This window comes from Eptatretus burgeri, chromosome 13, assembly GCF_056783735.1.
Source record: "Eptatretus burgeri isolate ZD-2024b chromosome 13, Ebu_testis_v1, whole genome shotgun sequence".
Lineage (NCBI taxonomy): Eukaryota > Metazoa > Chordata > Myxini > Myxiniformes > Myxinidae > Eptatretus > Eptatretus burgeri.
In genome coordinates, this window is record NC_140973.1 from 74,008,829 (window position 1) to 74,030,474 (window position 21,646).

The 21,646-nt window shown below is 43.9% G+C and overlaps 1 protein-coding gene across 5 annotated transcripts in view; it reads left to right on the plus strand.

Annotated features, from left to right (window-relative positions):
- Positions 1 to 21,646, plus strand: part of SHTN1 (shootin 1) — a 101,255-nt gene that overhangs the window by 12,846 nt on the left and 66,763 nt on the right. For 2 of the 5 annotated variants that reach the window (XM_085853043.1, XM_085853045.1), the window contains exons 3-9: positions 4,412 to 4,506; positions 4,739 to 4,895; positions 7,159 to 7,265; positions 12,371 to 12,452; positions 15,668 to 15,762; positions 15,874 to 16,020; positions 18,229 to 18,382. In XM_085853043.1, the coding sequence (XP_085709169.1) occupies positions 4,412 to 4,506; positions 4,739 to 4,895; positions 7,159 to 7,265; positions 12,371 to 12,452; positions 15,668 to 15,762; positions 15,874 to 16,020; positions 18,229 to 18,382 (837 nt within the window). Of the gene's footprint in view, positions 1 to 4,411; positions 4,507 to 4,738; positions 4,896 to 7,158; positions 7,266 to 12,370; positions 12,453 to 15,667; positions 15,763 to 15,873; positions 16,021 to 18,203; positions 18,383 to 21,646 lie in introns of all 5 variants that reach the window. The other 3 variants (XM_085853041.1, XM_085853044.1, XM_085853042.1) reach the window with 2 other exon arrangements.

The following is a 21,646-nucleotide window of genomic DNA, read 5'->3' on the forward strand; positions in this document are numbered from 1 at the left end:
TCTCCTTTGCCACACCGCCAGCGTTGGGATACCAAGTTCAGCGATGAGCTTGTGGGCGCTGAAACCATGAACCAGCCACCCTAAGTCCATGACTTCTTGCAAAGTCAAGGAACTTAGTGATATTCTGGTTCATAGTTCCTGACCCATGGGAACCAACACACACCTCATAACCATCCCTATCAGTTCCAGTCGATGCATTGAAATCCCCCAAGACTAGAAGTGTATCTCGTCTGGGGCACTGATCAACCACAGACTCTAGTGTGGCGTAGAATGCATCCTTCACGGTGAGATCACTCGCCTCAGTCGGAGCATAAACAGAGACCAGGGAAATGACACCTAAGGAGTGACGAATCCTTAATCTCATAATACGCTCGTTGACCAGTGTTACCTCAATTATCATTGGGGTCAGCTTATTGGACACAGCTACAGAAACTCCTTGGGTATGGTAACCACCAGAGCGACCAGACCAATAGGAGGTGTAACCACCCACCATTATCTCGCCGCAATCCGGTCTCCGAACCTCAGAGAAAGCTGCAATCCCGATGTCCAAACACTTGAGCTCAGATGATAACAGAGACAGGTGATCATCCTCTCTTAGGGATAGGACGTTCCAGGCACCCACCCGAAGGGACCGCCTCAGGTTAACCCAAGGAGACCGCCGTCTGGTGGACGACACCTCAGCACCACTCCGACACACTCTCCCGCAATCTGACCCAGGGATCTTCCCCCATGGTTTCCCTCCTATCATCAAAGATTGGGCACCCTGAAGGCTTTGCCCCAATCCCGTCATCCGGTGAGCTGCCCAAGGGAAGCTGCACAGGAGGTACTCCCACGGAGTGGGTTTTCAGATTTTTTTGCGTTTTTGTGTTTTGCGGAATGAAGCGTTTTACGGTGGCTGGAGTGCAAATCCTGCCACCAACCTCCAAATAAAAAAGTAACCCAACTGCAGGAGGACGTCCGCAGACACAGTTGGGCACTAGATATGGATGGCCGTTGGCTCACAAGGAGCTCCTCCGCCCTTTGACAGGTTTTGTTTTTAATCCTGCTGGGTGTCCATATCCAAACACCCTCCTCACCAGAAAACCTGGTGGGGGAGACGGTTTAGTCGCCGACAACCCGACAATGGAACAGGTTAGTACAGGTTTACATGGTACCTGTGGCAAGTCACAGATCTAACCTGACCTGACACTAATTATAGTTGTCGTGTGATTGAACTAATTACTTGAACTAATTATGTTGTGTGAACCTGACATTAATTATAGTTAAGGCAATAACCTTTCAAATTTGATCGGCCTCATCATGAACAATAGAAAACATTCTGGAGGAAACCCAAAAACAGATTTAGGAATCTACATCCTAAGAGCTGTCTTGTCCACCTATAATTATATCTGATGAAAATGATTTGTTGGCCAGTGTTATCGTAATAAAACTTTTAAACTCAATTGATGAATGTTTGTTTATTTGGGCAGTGTGTAACGGCACACGTTCGGTGCCAAAAATAATAATTATTATTATAATCTGACGTACATATGTGAAGCAAAAACATGCATGTGACTTACGTGCATATATATCATACATTGTGGTTATATACAGATGGGATCATTCAATTGCACTGGACCAAGGGCTAACACCCAGGACTAAGGCCTAAGGCCTGATGCTTGCCAATCTGTGTCGCTACATGCAATGGTAGCACATTATTTTATTGGGGTGGAATCAGGACAGCTGAACACTGACCCATGTATAATATGTGATCTTTTCTGAGTCTAAAAGGGAATAACTCTGAAAAAAATCCCAAACAAAATACCCTGAAATTTGAACTTGTTCTTTAACTTATCATAATAAAGCCATGTACCAAGTTTCAGTTGAATATGTTAAAGGTATGGGGGGGGGGAGTTTGGAAAACCACAACTGTGATAGACAGATGGACAATCGGATAGACGGACAGCAAACTGAGAGTCCCCTCCTCTGAAATTGGTCGGGGACTAACCAGATAGTTGGTGTCAAAGCCACCCAATGCTCGCCTGTTTATACATTTATCGTTTTTAAAAGACTAGTCTAATAATATTTTTTTATAAAGCATTGCAGTGAAGTCTGATCCCAATAATTTTAAAGCAATATATGCATTTGTATATTGTAATCAGTAAAAAATAGTGTGGTGGATAAAAACATTAGAAAGGAAATAACTTGCACCAAAAACTTTAACATTTTCACGCTCACGCTGACGCTGACGCTCACGCCAGGAGTATCGCTAAGGCTCTCTGTTCTTCGAACAGGCGAGCTAATAAGGTGGTGTGAAGAAGCTGATATAATCGTGGAAAACTTCCAAATAAATGTTATTTTCCTATGATTATTAAAATCTTTATTTTATTTAAATTTAATTATATACTTCAACACTGTGGAAGATAAATCGCCTTCTTGGCACTTTCAAAAGCCTTCTGGTTAGCAGTACTTGGGCAAAATGTTCATGTCGTGTCATACCCTGAGAACAGAGTCCTGTGAGATCACCGAGATGCCACATTCAGACAAATATGGTGGCATCCAGTGCTGTTTAGTACAAAACACAAAGCAACAGCTGAAAAGACCCTTCACCTGTCCTTTTACTCAAGACTGCATGGAGTAAAGTGTTGTGTGAACTCTAGTTTTTTAATTTGACAATTGTGTCACATCTTACTTCGTTCTCCCTGGCCATTTTGCACCTCCTATAGATGAATTGTAATTGTATAGTGCACCTTTATAGATGAAACAGGAAAAATTGTAAAAAAATAAAATAAAATAAAAATAAAAGCATTTTCTTGAGTGCATTGCACATGTATCCCCGAGTTTAAGCATCACATGGAATATCATGTGACTCATTTACACAGCAAAATATTTAGGCGGACTATAACAGATGCCACCAAGACGACTTGCGACGAATGACTTCCACCTCTGTATGATATCAGCAACTGGAGCATTTATCAAGCATCAAAGTTCTAAGCTCTAATAAAAGCGAATTGTATCAACTGATACAAGTTTGTAGTTAATTTTTTAGAGGATAGTGAAACGTTAAGGAGGATTTTCCTCAGAATCAGAGATATAATCCTGCAAAACATTGTCTTGTTAAGAAAACCCCTTGATATGGTGAAATAGTCCTCTTGACATCATTTGTAACATATTGTTATATTTGTGGGGTAGATGGAGGAATTTCATCGGAGAGCTAGGATTGTATAGAGTAGCTTGGTCCGTGGACGTGTAGGAGACATCTCGATGTAAATTACGTCGGGAAACTGTAAGCTTAAGTGTTACGTGTCACCACATGGGGAGGGGGGGGGGTGGTGCTATGTTAATTTTGATAGGGATTAAGGATAATTTATCCCAGTATGTGATTGCCCCCTGTGACCTTTTCCTATGTTTTTGCATTTCAAGATCGGCGATTTAAATACAAAAACAAACAAGAGTGCAAGTGAGCACAATATACGCCCGAACAAGAAGGTATATACAGAATTGTGCTACTACATGGAAAACAGCATCCTGGTTGCCATGGCAACCACTTTAGATGAGGAACGTATGTCACGACACACCATCTCCACAGTCTGTACCTATGCCCCAAATATGAAACGTGAAAGTTGAAAACTTTGGGAGTTAGAGTGCGGACAGGAACGGATGGACGACCGGTATCACATGATACACCCCGATATATATATATATATATATATATATATATATATATATATATATATATATATATATATATATATATATATATATATATATATATATATATATCAGGCGTATAAAAAAGGGTTCACGTCGTTAAAACAACAACTCAGCTGCAGGTCCAAGCAGGCAAGAAACCCGCCTCCAGGAATAAACAGCTGGCAAACCATGTCCCCATAGTAAAGGATTGATGAGCATGATGTCAGAGGGAGGAGAGTTTGGTTCGGAGCGGGACAGAAGCAAGTGAGGCAGGATCGGAGGTTGGAAGAGAATAGCATTAAGACTGGCTTTCCCTGACGCGGTGAAGAAGACCGCACGATTCTCGTTCATGCCGAGGCGAATTTGCCCGCGTGATGGAGCAAGACGCTGGCCATTGACTCTTGGCTGGGTCGTGTGAGACCACACCTTGAAGCCTCGAGTTGTGCCATCGGGGAAGGAGATGGTGCCATTCTGCAGAGAGCAGCGGCGTCGGCAAGTGCGACTGACGAAAAGCTGCACAGTGGTTTTTGAGCCCTGGTGTTGAGCATCACTGCCCGATTTGCCTCCTGTACGTTTTCCTGCCCAGAGAGCGGCTGGGTGCCATTTTGGGCGCATTTTCCAGTGTAGAATTGAGTGAGCTGGTAATTAAAGCGAAGGGTTAAAGGTTTTGTGCTACAAAAGATCTCCACTTTGCATGCTTTCTCATAGACATGTGACTATGTTTTAACACATCCTTTAGTGTCCCACCTCGTTCTGGATGAAGTCGGGAATATGCGGAATCGGCTGGAGATCGAGAAAACCTGCCGAGAGAGTGCGGAGAATTATGCCTCCCAGGTGAGGCCTCCTGCTTTATGACTCCATAAAGAACATGCATGCGAGTTGTAATCGAGTCCGTTATATCTATATATGTATGTTTATTCCGACATATCGTTTGTGTACCAGGAAACGATGAGTACTGCATGAAATGCCCATCGGGGTTCAACCTGAATCTCGATCTCATTTGGCAAGGCATGCCAGTGAATGCCTGGGTCTTTTGGAGAGCTCTGAAATGTCTTGCATTTTTCAGGTTAACAAGGAGAACAAGAAGTTGAAGAGGATTAGTCGGAAATTCATGGCAACAGTTGGGATCATGGAATTCCCAGACAACTTGCTCGACCTTGATGACACCCCTCTGCCTGCAGAGTATGCAGAAACCCAAGATCTCAATTCTGATTGTGTGTCGGGTAAAAAGAAAACAAAAGACCACATTTGAAAACTTTGCATGACTTCACTTTTTAAAAGTAATCTGAATCCTGCCAGGTTGTTCAAACTTGGCTTTTCTTCCAGTTTGCATGAACTACATATAATAACCCGTAGAGTGAAGTTTCATTTCCCATCATCATTGCCTGTTTTTTTTTTTATGCAAGTTTCCCTTTTATGTTTGCCAACTTGCATTGAATATAGTTGTGTGTGTTTTCAAACTTCCCATTGGTCTCTCTGTTGTTCCCTTAACTTCGTCACAGATTTAAATATTGCATGTCGACCATCAGTACAGACTTCCCAACTCCTCCAATGCTTTCCTCTAAAATTTGTTCCATTACCATTGTGGCTAATGATTTTCATATGAGGAGCATGGTGTCCAGCCTGGCTGATTTACAAGTGTCAGGTATTCATCTACTGTGGAGATCCTCTGGTTTTGATTCCACAATTTTGTTTTGAGATCAATTGGAGAATCATGTGGGAAATGTTACTGGGTATGGAGATGAGGCATACCATGATATGCTGCGTCCGTTTGCGGGAGAGAGGAAGAATTTAGAGAGCGGCAAAAAGGAATATGGATGGAAGATGCTGCATTTTTTTTGTTTTTTTTTCTGTGAACAGGGTAAAAATATTTGCCTGCTGTGTTAGGAGGGAAGGGCCAAGGGATGTTTCATTTAATTAGTCTCATTTAATTATCAATTATTAAATAATTAAGACATTTCATTTATCTTTATTAATTTTCATTTAATTAGTTTTGAACCAAAATCCATGGTGTCCCACATCAGATTGAACCATTAAATTAGTCTCACCTCGAAGGGGTTGCAAGGTGTGTGTGTGTGTGTGTGTGTGTGTGTGTGTGTGTGTGTGTGTGTGTGTGTGTGTGTGTGTGTGTGTGTGTGTGTGTGTGTGTGTGTGTGTGTGTGTGTGTGTCCGTACACGTCCACATCCACGTTCATATATTTTCGCTTTAAAATGTTTTTTCTTCACAACCACTTGTCCGATCAATGCAGAACTTTAAACATAGGAGGGACTCCCAATGGAGAATATTTTATTGATAACTCTGATATGGCAGCCATATTGGATTAAAGGGGGAAAAAAAAAATTGGACATCATCATCTCCAAAACCGCTCAATGAAAAAAAACCCTGAAACTAGATGCATGTCATAAACTCACCATGGAGTATAAAGGGTGATAATGATGACATCATCAGTGAAGTGGTATTCCAGCCACAATTGATTGAATTGAAATTCGTATCTGAAAAACTTCATATATCTGATCGACGTTCCGATGTGAGTGAGGAATTAAATGTATGACGTCGTTGGGCACGTAGTCTGGCTGCCTAATTGGATTGAAAATAAAAATGTAAAAATTTCTCCAGAACCGCTTAGCAGATAAATGCGAAAGTTCACACGCATGATTGACGAGCCATTGGGAATGTAATTTGAAATCTTTTTTTTTTTTCCATCGATATATTTTTTGAAAGAAAAATGATCAGGAATGAGAGAAACAAATAATATCATTAAGTTGGGGTTTTATGAGAATGGTAGTTTAAATATATGACCTTTTATTTTAATTTTAATTTGTTAAAGTTATTACCTCCACCACTGAAGGTGGACGCAGGATATGTTATCACTCCTGTTTGTTTGTCTGTACTGTATGTGAGCAGGATATCTCGAAAAGTTATGGACGGATTCACACGAAACTTTGTGGATGGCTTGGGTGTGTGACGAGGACAAGTTGATTCGACTTCGGTGAAGATTTGGATCCGGATACGATCAATTTTTAAAGTGATTCTTCATGATTGAGAGACGAGGCTAAAAACAATCAGTATGTAACAAGATAATTCAAAAAGTTTGTGGAATGAGGATGGGTAATGACAAAATTTGGTGGATGAACTGGTTCAGTGACAAGAACAAGCCGATTTGATTTTGGTTCAGGTCCAGATGCAGATCCGGCCTATCCGTGGGATACAAAACGTAAACTGTTCAGCATGGCGGAGGTACGCGCTCTATCGAATGTCGTTCTAGTTTTAAATATAAACAGTCTTATTAAAGACACCCTGCATATCCTTATCAAATGGAAATGCTGTGACTATAAAAGATGACTTGGCAAGAGACAATAGCCAGGTATGATGGGAAATGAAAATTCACTTCTTTTTTTTTATTTTCAGTGAAAAGATTGAAGTTCTTCATGTTTGAATATCACGCGTTTCTCTGTTAATTGGAGTCTACCCCCTAATCCCCCCAGCAGTAGAAAAGTTAGAGAAGCAAGTAAGTGATCTCCAAGAGGAAAATACAAGGCTTGGTGAGCAACTCAAGGAATGTCAGTCCAAGATTGAAACGTTAGTTGAACAGGTGAGCAACAAACGAAAGGGACGTCATGATACAAATGTGGGTCTATTTCCACGGATCATTGGCTTCTAATTTTATTGTCCATTATCTGTCACTTTGACATTTTAAAATGAAAATCACAGAAATACATATTTTCGTGCACACGAAGATGCAAAAACAAACAAAACCCCGTCACATCAATTTTGATACCTTTAAATTACACCTCCCCTTCCTCCCCCCCCCACCCACCCACCCACCACATTTAACGACCACGTCACAAACAAGATTCTGTCATCAATTGATGTCCAACTGGTCGGTCGTTGGGTGTGTTCCAAACTTTATCTTACGAACAGCAACAACACAATGCAACACTCAAACACATCACTCTCTCTCACTCTCTCTCTCACTCTCTCTCACTCTCTCTCTCACACTCTCACACTCTCTCTCACACTCTCTCTCTCACACACTCTCTCTCTCTCTCTCACACTCTCTCTCTCTCACACTCTCTCTCTCACACTCTCTCTCTCACACTCTCTCTCTCTCACACACTCTCGCTCTCTCTCTCCCACTCTCTCTCTCTCACACTCTCTCTCTCTCTCACACTCTCTCTCTCTCACACTCTCTGTCTCACACTCTCTCTCACACTCTCTCTCTCTCACACTCTCTCTCTCACACTCTCTCTCTCTCTCACACTCTCTCTCTCTCTCTCACACTCTCTCTCTCACACTCTCTCTCTCTCACACTCTCTCTCTCTCTCACTCTCTCTCTCTCTCTCACACTCTCTCTCTCTCTCTCTCTCTCACAATCTTGTGGCATGTCTGAGTTGATGCGTATCATTGGGGCCGTGGCGTTCGTGAACACACGTGTAGCTCAGTTTAACGCTTTGACTTGTGTTTTTTTTTTGGTATTTCCTCTGTGTTTGTTGGTCCTCTAATATTTCTTGAGGGAGGGAGAGAGAGAATGACTGGCCAATGGGAAGTTATTACAGCTGGGCGGCCCAGTGGGATGCTTCCCTCGTAGCATTTTCTGCCAGAAGTCCATCAATCGAATTGGTTTGTTTGTACTTTTTGCTCCTTGATATACAGTACATTGATTTATTCATCTTGTTTTATATATTATATAAGAGTTTTATGAAATTTAAGTTTCATTTTTTTTCTTTTGCTTTCCTGCGGAGAGTAGGCAGGTAAGGAGTGTCCCTTTGCTTGAGGAGATAACTGCGGTCCATACGTGCAGTTCCACTACATATAAGCAGCTCTCTTGCGAGCATGGTTTTACTTGTACTCTCTGGAAGGTATTTCCATGGAAGTATTGTTCTACGTGTGGGTGAAGTTGTGCTTTAGTTACGGTAAGTGGAACCAAAACAAATGTTCACCCACACGATGCCCAGGGAGTTACAGTAGCTACGTCCAACAAGCTGGCTCCGATGATAATTGAGGTAACACCGGTCAACAAGCGTAGTGTAAGACAGGATTCGTCACACTCTGGGTGTCATTTCCCTGGTCTCTGTCTATGCTCCGAATGAGGCGAGTGACCTCACCGTGAAGTCGCCATTCTATGCCACGCTCGAGCCTGTGGTTGATCAGTGCGCCAGGCGAGATACACTTCTAGTCTTGGGGGATTTCAATGCATCGATTTTTTTTTTCATGCATTTCGATGTATCAACATCGACTGATAGGGACGGTTATGAGACAGGTGTTGGTCCCCCATGGGTCTGTAACTAGGAACCAGAACAGCACTAAGCTCCTTGACTTTGCAAGAAGTCATGGACTTAGGGTGGCTGGTTCGTGGTTTCAGTGCTCACAGGCTCATCGCTGGACTTGGTATTCCGACGCTGGCGGTGTGGCAAAGGAGATTGACCATATGCTCAGTGATGGTCACTGGATGGTGATCCAGACCTGCAGTGTTTACCGGAGTGCTCAGTTCCACAACACCGATCACAGGCTTGTTGTAGCAACTCTGAAGTTGCAGCTTAAATCCAGGAGAATAGTACCATCCCATCCTCGGCTGGATGTTGGCAAGCTCAAGGAAGAAAGTGTTTCCGAGGACTTTGTGAACAGGTTCAATGGTGGTCTGGGGGATCTGAGTGTTTCTGGGGGACCATCAGGAGAAGAGGAACTTTGTCTCCCACTGGCTACTATCGACCAGAGTCGCAGGGCCAGGCTTGATGGCAGAACCGAGCTGGTAAGGGAGCTGAGGCACAAAACTGTATGTTTGCCGAGGGAGGACAAGGAGGCCGACGTGCGAGGAATCTGTAAAAATAGTAGGAGCATCACCTGTGGTCAAGTGATTCTCATCCTGCTTGAAGGGCAATCCGTGCATCGTGTTCCTCCAAGCCTGTTCCCCGGTTGAAAGGGTCCAAAGCTCTTGGGATCTGTGGCATCCATGCTGAACTTCTCAAGGCTGGTGGAAATGCTGTACCCGTGTCGTTGCATACACTTCCGTGCTCTGTTTGGAGCATGGTAGTCATTATCCCAACTAACTGGAAGAGGGGCCTTGTTGTCCTTCTCTGGAAAGGGAAGGGTGATTGCCAGAACGGCAATGTTCTGTACCAGACAAGGTCTTTACTTGGATAATTCTTGATAGGGTTCTCCACCATCTGCTTGAGCACCTGCACCCAGAGCAGTCTGATTTTACACCAAAGAGGTCAACGATTGACCATATCCTTGCTCTTCGGGTTCTCACCGAACGCATGTTGATCTCCACAATGTATTCAATTCAGCGAATTGGGATGCCCTTTGGAGGATCCTTGGTCTTCGTGGGGTGCCACCAAAGCTAATCAATCTGATTTTTGAACTATACTCTGTACTGTGAGTGCTGTGAGATGTGGTGATACCATCTCTGACTTATTTCCAATTGTTACTTGAGTTGATCAAGGGTGTGTACTGGTTCTCCACACTCTTCAGCACTTGTATGGACTAGATTCTGGGGAGGACAGCAGAGAGATAAAGCTGTGGTGCAATGTTTGGGAATGTCATGATCTCTGACTTTAATTTTGCAGAGACACTGGACATCCTTATAGGGGCCCTCGAGGTGCTGAATGAGGAGTCTGGGCCACTGGGATTATGGGTATCCTGGGTCAAGACTAAGATCCAGGCTTTAAATGACTTATTAGATGCTGTTATCTTGTCTGTACCTGTTTGAACCTTTCTGTGGCAAGGTTGAGGTCACAGAGAGATTCAGTTACCTTGGCAGTGGTATTCCTGTCTCCGCATGTTGGGAGCCAGAGGTCGATAGACGTCCTCACTTTTCAAGGCACTGACTGAGTTAATTGGGAGTAAATGTACCGGAGCTACTTCCGACCAACCTGTTGCAAACAGGCTTGTCAAACACTGCCATCGCAACTCAAGTCTTCAACCAAAACACAAGTAGAACCACAACACTGGATGGAAATGCTACCGGTCATGCTTTTTGGGCATCTATGTTACTGTGAAAGCTGATCTGAGCTGCAGCATGGCTGAGTTGGTGTTTGGATTAACATTTTGCCTTCCTGGGCAATTTGTTACCGCAACTCCGATCCAAACCAGTTCAGACTTGAATTGCCATCCTCTGTAAGCAGTGATACTGAATGGGACACTAAACACAACTACCCATCTGAAAACAAAATCTTTAGCTACTTATCCGCCACAATGTCGCGTATCGGGGCAGCTTCCGGCCACCGAACAAAACGGTCAAAACGCGCGAGCAGATAATGTTACCGCCGCATCATGGAAAAGCACCAACTAAATCGATGTGCACATGATCAAAAAGGGTCGCAGGAGATGCAAAGGTATCTAACGGCGTCACCGTATGATGATGTACTTGTGAACAAGTTTGTGGACTAGTTCCTCACATCCTGGTTCACTCCACACCAGCCAAAACGTTGAGTCGCAAGGTGCTGCGTTACTCTGACACCAGGGTGAGACAGATTGTGGAAGGTTTTCAAACACCTCGTGTCTGAATTGGGCAGGAGCGTAAGGATGAGGAGTGCTAGTGGAGAGGTCACAAACAATCGTACCCTCAGAAGTAGGAAGAGGTACTTCACTGAACTGAAGTCATGTAGAGTTGGCTCTGTGCTGCGACAGTTCCTTGTCTCTCTGCTGTGCCTTTGTGATTCTGTTCATATTGATGGAGGTTGTTGATGTCAATCCGTGGTAGAACATCATCTACGGTGTTCTTACTACTCACATGGCGTATAATCGGTGGTAAATTGAGACATGGAATTCAGGCGTCGGATGTCTTTCGGTGAATAGCGGTCAGGCTTTGCCTGGTAAGTGTGCTCTAACTGCTCCTGATCAGTGTAAACACAGAACTGCCATACCCTCAAGTGCATGATGAAAATTGTGAACTGCCAGCAACCTACGGCTGAAAGTCCTGTATCTTGTCTTGGCGGGCTGCAACATTTTTGAAAAGAAAGACATGGGTTCCCAGATTCCTTCCACCTTCTGTTGAAGTTCTCCACTCTCTCTGTCTCTCTCTGCCACTAGGATTTACCTGAACACACAATGTTTTTTTAATCCATCTATATATTACTAAAACTCTCATCTTGTATATATGTATGTATGTATGTATGTATGTATGTATGTATGTTCCCGAAATACAGCCAAAACGGTACACGATAACGCAAAAATTTTAGTGCCACCTTACTCACCATTCGCCTGCGGTGTGCACTTTCAAGTTTCGTTCAAATCGGGCAACGTAAAAAATTATTAAAAAATCAATTCCCCATTCAGTCAAGTACTCTTCGGGAGAATTTGATCAATGCAAACAACCTCAGCGGTATCGTTCACTGGAGCTATCTTTTTTTTTTTCTTGAAATGATTTTTTTTTTCATCAACCGCTGTCACAACAGGAACCCAACGGGTTCACGGGTCGTCTGGTGAGCTATAAAATTTAACTCCTGGCATTAGCAGTTGTCATATTCTACTTTCCATCTGGCATCTGGTCATTCTTTTTTTAGCAAATTAGTATACCAGCATTAAACGGTGCACAAAATGCCAATACACGTCCACTTGACAAAATGGCTCGTGAATAATTTTCTTTACCACGGGGCTCTGAAGTTTGTTTTTGCCATTATCCTTAATAATTTAACCGTAAGAGTCTAGCAATCAAACAGTTCATACGTTTGATATTGAGGTCCTTTCTACTTGTAGCTTCAAAATGAACAGGCCGAACAAGCCTGCTTGGTGGAGAAGCTGGCAGAAAAGGATGCAACACTCAAGAAGTACAACCGAGGTAAGGCATTTGATAGTGTTCTGTCCGTCATTAAACAATGCCGTTTGTTCTGTCATTCATTTGATAACCTTATGGGAATCTTGTTAGGGACATTCTCATCAGGGACAGTTGTTGGGGACAGTCTTTTTTTTGGAGACCAGGTCAAGGCTCATGGAAGAGCGAGCACACGAAATGGATCAGGACACAAAGGAACAAAAGCGACATTAAAGAAAGAGGGAAAACAACAACAACGGGTTGAAGGACAAAACAGAGGGAGACTTAGACAAATTGGTGTGGAGAGGAATGAGGGGTAGAGGAAGATGCGTCGGGAGGACAAGATGGACACAGAAGCAAACACTCAGGATGGAAAAACAGGGTGGTGGTTAACGGGGGTATAGTAGTAAAGGTCATGGTTTTGGATGGGGGATGATTTGAGATGGTGGTGAACAACTGTCGCGAAGACTTGGAGGGAAATACGATTGATGAGAATGTGGAAGTTGGTTCCACAGGATGGGAAAGGGAGGAATAAATGAGTGGAGGTGAACCATGATTCTGGATTTTGGGAGTTTCATCAGAAAGGGTTTGATGGTGGACTGTGTGTGTGCCCTGCAGAAGCCAGGGGAGTGGGGAGGGGTGGAGGGAGGGGGGAGCATGGAAAGATCAGAGGATGCAAGACCGTAAAGGAAGCAGTACAAGATAGAGAGACCACCAACCTGTCTGCAATGGTGAAGTGATAGACCCATACACTCAACTTCAGCACAAGAGATTCCAGTTATCTTGAAGACCTTGGTTTCCATAGCATCATACTGAGCAAGGTGTGAGGCAGGTGTACCAGTGCAGGGGGAAGAGCAGTACTCCATCAAGCTGCAGATGAAGGCCTTGTAGGTGGATAGGAGTTCATGTGTGCCAAGGTCGGACTTTGTAAGACGGAGGGTACCCAGTCAGCGGCTGGCTTTGGAGGTCAATTTTGAAACATGGTTTGCTCAAGAAAGATCATGGCTGATAGCGTGACCTCGGAGTTTGAATAACTGAACTTCCTCAAGAGGATTGTTTAAAATAGTAGATGGAGGGGGTTTGGCAGACTGTTTTAGGAGAGAGAGAAAGTGAGAGACATTTGTTGGGATTAAAAACATTTTCCGAGTGTTTGACCAGCTTGTGATTTTGTCAATGTCTGAAGAGAGGGAAGAGGCTGCAGCCTGCCTGTCTGAAGGATGAGGATTGTCATGGCAGAGGGTGGAGTCATCAGCAAATAGATGGAGGATTTTCCAGAGTCAGAGAGATCATTGATAAAGATTAAGCAGAGGATTGGGCCCAGAACACTATGTGGCACTCCAGCCTTGTACGATGGTTGCAGAGAGACGGCCCTGACCTCATGTCTGACAATCAGGGCCTCCGTCCATTGTTTGGAGCAGCATGGACAAGGTAGAGAAACTTGGTCTGAATCCAAATTTGTGATCTGAGGTTAGGCCATATGAGAAAGGGAAGGATTTCATATTAACTGTGATGATAGATTCCATGACTTTGCTAATTAATGATGGGAAGTAAGCTGATAGGTTGGTAGTTAAGGGGTAACCTTTTTTTTTGCACCTTTTTAATGTTAATGCAGTGATGTTGGCTGATTTCCAAGCAGATGGAAGATGACCGAGGGCAATTATCGGGGGAAAAGGGCAGAGAGGATGTGCTGGAGCAGTAGAGCAGGTTATTAGGACACGTGAGATGATGCCATCCGGTTCAGTTGCAGAATCAGTCGAGGGTTTGCCAGAAACTTTTCCAACCTTAGGTGTAAAAGACAGAGTCCAGGAGGAGTCTGGTGTGCCTACGTAAGGTGGATACTGAGAGTGAGGGGTTGGAGACACAAGATTAGGAAGCAAACACTGAATTGAGGTATTCGGACTTCTCACGTGTGGGGTCGGCTGTTATGCCATTTGAAGAGAAGGAAAGGATGGAAACGGACTTAATTATTAAGTCCAGAGACGGACTTAATAAGATGCCACCAGGTTATGCAGGAGGGAGACAGGTTTGAAAGTTCATTTTTGAGGTTGGACAGATGTTTTCTTGCTCTCCTAAGAGTGGACACCACACACTTGTTGCGGGTTTTGTGAAATGTACTGAGATTGCCTTCGGTCGGGTTTGCTTTCCAGGAAGAGAAGGCAAGTTGTTTCAGAGCAACTGCTTCACCACAGGATTCAGTGCACCACGGGTGGGAAGCAGGTTGGGATAATTGAAGACGAGATGCGATGAATCTGTGTATAAGAGAGAGCAGGTTTCTGTGGAATAATTCCTAGGCTGGGTTAACATGGGCAGTAGATATGGGAGACCAGTCCTAAAGAGAGATGGCTGCTTGCAGTCCCTGTGAATCTGCTTGAGTGAAATGCCAGATTCGCCGGCGTTGAGGAAGCTCCCTGAGAATAGCCAGAGATGTTGACTTTCACAAGCATGTGATCAGATGAACCAATTGGAGCAGATGAAGAGCAGGAGACATTTTCAGGGAAGTTGGTCATCAACAAGTCCAGAACGGAGGATTGGCCATTTGGAGAAATCACAGATCCCATGGAGTCGCAGAAGTCCTTTGCTGAAGTGCCATGGCTGGTGAGAGAGGTACCAACACCCAGCCAATTAGCAGGGTAACAATTTACATCACTACACATTTGAGTAAGAGAGAGTTGTGATGAGTGGTTAAAAGTTGGTCCATATTATCTGAGAGAGATGTAGATGGAGTCAACACTGTTTGGAGGATGGTCCAACACAGACATACAAGATGTGGGAGTGGAGATGGTCCTACAAGTCACAGCCAGAGTATCTCCTGGGGGGTTGGGAGGTATAAGATAAGTAGGTACATGGTCAGTGAGAAATTGAATCATTGATGTAAAGTGAAACTCTGCCTCCAGGGTGTGGTTCAGGCCTATCAAATCGGAGGAGACCATAGCAAGGGAGAGACTTGATGGAGATAGGGACGTCCTGGGTGAGGAAGGATTCTGTTCAAGAGATTGTCTGGTTAATAGACAGCGACCTGGATTGAGAGATCTGTTAGGTTGGAGCGGAGACCCTGGGTGTTTGAGGTCCACACAGTTATGGACAGGGGAGGAGAAGTTGGGAGGGGGCTTTGCAGGGATGGGTAAGGGGCAAGGTTTGATTGGGTGGGGTTTTGGGGAATGTTTGAGTTGGGGTTGGGGGAGGGAGGTGGGAGGCATTGAGAGGGTGGGGTCTTTATCACATCATTTGAATGTCACCCGTAGTGTCCACTCTTGCATTGGATGAGTTCACCGAGCTCAACGAGAAGTTGAATTTGGAGCAGGAACTGCGTCAGAAGGCTGAGAACTATGCACACAAGGTTGGGCCAAGAGTTTACCCAGTCTTGGTCATTCTGTCGTAAAGCCGGCTGTGTACGATGAGCAATTCTCATGGAAAATTTACCTGGAGTGCTTTCTTCACTTGTTTGCAGATGATGGTGGAGAAAAAGCAGGCACAGAGACAGACCCAAGTGCTTTCAAACAATGCATGCCCTAATGCTGTGCTGGCGCAGGCCCTCGAGGATGTTTCCACAATGGCAGCGTGCTTGGAGGAAGAGCACAAGCTGCGGGAGAAGTTTGTACGAATTTGTTTCTTTGGAAAGTATTTACTTGTGTTGGTGAATTTGCTCCTGATCATTATGTTGCCTAACGAGGCTGTATAAATGAGTCGTAAAGACTTGACTGTTGCTTGAACTAGCTGTGTCGCTAAGAGGAACACTTTATGCTTGTTACATTATGGGGCATCACACTTAGCACATCCACGTCCTGTCCATTAGCTGCATGTTTTTTTTCTAACCCTTCAACTGATTGAAACAATTTATTCACTGAAAGGCCGATACCATCTAAAGACTATATCAGAACACAGAAAGACGATTACACTTGACATCAATGTTCCATTTCGTTGGGCAGGGCTTATGTAGTCATCGTACTGGCATGAAGGCCTATTCAAGCAAAAAGTACCATGGGATGATTTCCGATGGGACTGAACTTTGCATCCCTTCGGCAGGAGGTCGTAATCTGATGCTGCCATTGCCCCGGAGCGGCAATATTTATTTAACCAATTTCAACCCTTGAAGTAGAAGCCAATAAATTGGAGAACTCTGTGTTGTATGTATGACAATCGACTGGATCACACGGGGGGGGGGGGTGGAGAGCCAAGGTCAATCCTGTCTGGTTGCATGCCTATCATTTGCAACTAAACTTGCGTGAGACATTTAATGTATTTTACTTCTAAAAGGTTTTCCAAAACGTTCTCTATTGATATCTGCTAAGCGCATGTAAGTGGTTACCACCCCTATTTTAGGGCATACCCTGACTTGAGTGGCATTTTTGAAAGTCACAAAGACTACTACTGGTCATGAAATTTGGTTCATTGCACAGACAGTGTTCCATAGGACCTTAAAATATATAGGTTCATGGGTCTATGATGTATATTACTGAATCTACAGGATTTTTATTGAATATACATGCCCAGTATTGGCCTTTTTTCTTGTTTCACCTTAAAATATGACACATGTTAGACCATGCAAAAATACAACATATAAAACATTCAATATGAAATTTCTCATCTAATCAAAATGTTGTCACCCAGCATCTGAGAAAATCAGCATTTGTGTCGGTCAGTGGTGGATTCGCATGATATATGCACATTCTGGCATATTTTTATTTTTTCTTGTTTTATTGCCCTTTTAGAGCCTGGGACTATGAAATCCCCTAACAAAATGACTAGTTTATCAATAACTCATATTTACGTGTCTTAAATTATTCAACTTATATTATTACCAATAATCAATGTAAAAAAAAATTGAGATGATCCAGGTGGATACGTAATTTGAGCGGCTTGACTGAACTTTCCAACCCAAATGTCCGACTGCACGTCACGTTTTTAAAAAAAAAATGCTTTTATTCTTCTGTGCATCAGATTATTTTCACTAAAATTTATTTACACATGGGGCACAGTGATATAGATATAATAGTATAAAAAAAATATTGAAAACATGCATGGCTTTGGTTTAGATAATTTTGCATTTTTGTCCAACTGCACGTCACACTTTTTTGAATTTGATTAAAAAATTAATTTTCCTTAAAAAAAATTTAAAATATTTTTCCAGGTATTTAAAAAAATATTTTATTAATTTAGAATATAAAAGGCAGTTAAAACAGTTTTGGAGAATTTAGAGAGCCTTTTGTGACTCCCAGAATTAATTGAATTGAAAATTTACGTCCAAGAATTTGTTCTATAAATCTTCTCTCTTTTAGTGCTTTTCAGCATCTGACAGTCACTGAATAGAGCAGTAATAAAAAAATAGGTATGTATTATTTCTTAATAATCCCAGAAATTGGTATTTTGATTATTAGATTAGTTGCTAGAATAAGTTACATACTATGACCTTCATTTATTTTGCCAAAAAAGAAAAATTAGGTAATTTCATTGAAAATTCGCAAAACCATCAGAATAGGTACCCCTTCTTCAAAGTATCATATTTCGGTATATATATATATATATATATATATATATATATATATATATATATATATATATATATATATATATATATATATATATATATATATATATGTAATTAAGCTATACGGTTTTTTTTGTTCTGAACTCAGACTTACACTTTCAGGAAAATGTAGTGAGAAGGTAATGGAACAAACTTCATTTTTTGACATTTTTGAAACAGAGTGGTAACCACTTACATGCGCTTAGCCATAGATCATGTGGTATGAAAAATTATTTTTTATTTATGAAGAGCAGAAATTGCACTTTACGATGGTTGCAGGAACGTGACCTGCAGGCCCAGATAGACGGCTCGGCGTTGCGCCACGAACTGGATTTGCTCCGACCGCAGCTGCAGATAGCCGAGGAGCAACGTTGTGAGGCCGCAGCGCAGGCTTCCCAGGCCGAGGAACAGGCGCGGAACCTCGAGCAGAAGCGTGAGTCGCAATGATGGAGCGCTGCAGCGTGTAACTACATCATACAGTGATGTGACTACATAACCTAATCCACTGCTCTTAAGGCCAAAAGCAAATGAGTTTGGAACAGACAAAAATAAATAATAAAAAGAGTAGTTTCCTTTTATTTTTATTAATAAATAAAAACGATTGTGGCACAGCTTGCTATCACCACCACAACTTCATGTTGAAGCAGAGATTATCTGACTTTAACCACTTCCTGTTAACAATCAAACTTGTTTTATACTTAATTTACGGTTTGAAGCACCACTTGATGGTCTATAACCTCAAGTACATCCCTGAATGTGATGTCACAAATGAGTCTCATGCAATCAAAACGTTTCAGGAAATATCTTTAATTTTTTTTATCTGACACATCACCTATGACCCAAATGCTTCTCTCATTGCACCAAGCTTGAGGGGCTGAAAGGATGGCCTCACGGTACACACACACACACACACACACACACACACACACACACACACACACACACACACACACACACACACACACACACACACACACACACACACACACACACACACACACACACACACACACACACACACACACACACACACACGTCTCTAAGCTTTCTAGCCTGGGTTTGAATCCCAGACCAGTGATAAACTGTCATCCTGGTGTTTCATCAATGTGTGCGCCGTCCTCTGGATGGACGTTAAACTGGGTGTCCCATCTGCCAGCATTTGTTGGCGGACGTTAAAGATCCCATGGTGTCCTTCATGAAGAGACGACAAGCTATCGCCAGCACCCTGAACAAAGTACAAACCCCGACTGTAAGCAGCAGGGGGCATTGCATCACAGGCACAGCCATGCCCTCAGCCAATTCTGCTACCTCGCAGCATTGTGCTGCAGATGAACGAAGACCAACGTTGAGGTGTGAACACAATGCATTGTGGGTAACAGAGCAGGCTTAGTGACAATAGTAATTTGCCATGTCCATGAGCTTGGAACCTTTTTTTTGATTCAAGTTGCGCTTTGCATCGACAAATGTGTAAGGAAATAAAACATTAATGCAAAGCATCATTTGAACATGAGAGGGACCATTTAGGTTCTTCAGCACAAGGATACACAAGGAATTTAGACACAGGAGGACATTCGGCCCATTGTGCCTGCGCCACATCAACACCAGACCAATTTATATATAAAAAAAAGAAAAATGCAAAATGTTTTATTTTTATTTTCGGAGGGGGAGGGGGTGAGTAGGCGAAGGTGATTCTTTGGTGAGAAACGCAACATCAAGCACACACCATCCCATGACAAGACCCACACAGACACCACTCTGCACAGATGCACACAATCACCCATCAATGCTCAAACGACCTTATAGTCCTGTCAACATCCCTAGACCCATCTATCTCCATAACCTTCAGGTCAGGTCAGGTATGGGAGCATGTGCCAGAACAGCACGTCGCTGCGTCCACTTTCCGCCGGTACTCCAGGGGCCTCCGTCTGGCCATCCCCCAGGCAGATGCCAGGCCCATCCCCATCTCCTTGAGATGATGGTCAACCTGCTGCAACCATGAGGCACGTGGTCGGCCCACTGGCCTCCTCCACTCATGAGACTCCCTCGCTGAGAGAATCTGGTGAGCAGGATCAGCGTCAGGAAAACGAGCCACATGTCCATACAGCCACAGCTGACGCTCACGGACTATGCAGGTAACAAATCTCATCCGAGTCTCTCTCAGCAACCGCTCGTTGGACACAAAATCCGACCAGCGATAGCCAAGGATTCTCCGAAGAGATCTGGTACCAAAGGAATTAAGTCTCCGTCTCAGATCCTTGGTCAAAGTCCAAGTCTCGCACCCATAGAGCAAGACTGGAAGTACCAAGGACCTGAAGACTCGGACTTTCGTCCTCCCGCACAGGTACCGGCAGCGCCACACCCCATGATCCAGTGAATCCATGACTCCCCAGGCCCGACCCAGACGTCTATTGACCTCCGGCTCACAACCTGCGGAGACATGAATATCACTGCCAAGGTAAGTGAATCTATCCACGACCTCAACATCCTCACCACAAACAGACACAGACAGGACAGCAGCATCCAAGATGTCACCGAAAGCCTGGATCATAGTTTTGACCCAAGAAACCCGTAATCCCAACGGCTCCGACTCCTCATTCAGCATTTCGAGGGCCCCCAAGAGGATGTCTAAAGTCTCCGCAAAGATGACTGCATCATCTGCAAAATCAAGGTCCGAGATCTTGACATTGCCAAACGATGCACCGCAACTTGATCTCTCCGACATCCTCCCTAGAATCCAGTCCATACAAGTGCTGAAAAGTGTGGGGGCAAGTACACATCCCTGATGGACTCCAGTAACAACTGGAAATAAGTCAGAGATGGCACCACCACACTTCACAGCACTCTCAGTACCAGAGTAGAGTTCAGACATCAGATCGATCAGTTTCGGTGGCACCCCACGAAGACCAAGAATCCTCCAGAGGACATCCCAATTCAGTGAATCGAACGCTTTACAGAGATCAACATAGGCTGCAAGCAGCCCCTGCCGAAACTCTCGTCTGCGTTCGGTGAGGACACGAAGTGCAAGGATACGGTCAATCGTTGACCTCTTTGGTGTAAAGCCTGACTGCTCTGGACGCTGGTGCTCAAGCAGATGGTGGTGAACCCTATCAAGAATTATCCGAGCAAAGACCTTGCCCGGCACTGAGAGCAGCGTCACCCCTCGGTAGTTGTTGCAGTCTTGGCGATCACCCTTCCCTTTCCAGAGAGGGACAACAAGGCCCCTCTTCCAGTCAGTTGGGATGATGCCTGTGTTCCAGGCAGAGCACAAAACTGCATGCAACGACACGAGTGCAGCATTTCCACCAGCCTTGAGAAGTTCAGCATGGATGCCACAGATCCCTGGAGCTTTGCCCCGTTTCAACTGGTTCACCGCAGCCCGTGTTTCCACAAGCGAAGGTGGACCACAGTTGATTCGAGGGTCAGAAACAGGGATTGTAACACCCTTGACGTCCAACTCGACAGTTGGGGGATCAGCCTGGTACAACCACTCAAAGTAACCGGCCCAGCCGGCCTTCACTTCAGACTCCTCTGTCAAGAGCCTACCACTCTCTGCTCGAACTGCAGTGCTCCGAGGGATGGGCTTGGATGAACGTAATGCGCGAATTCCCCTGTAAGCGGGACGAGAATCACCTGTCCACAGGTGATGCTCCACCCCCTCACAGATTCCTCGCACATAGGCCTCCTTGTCCACCCTCAG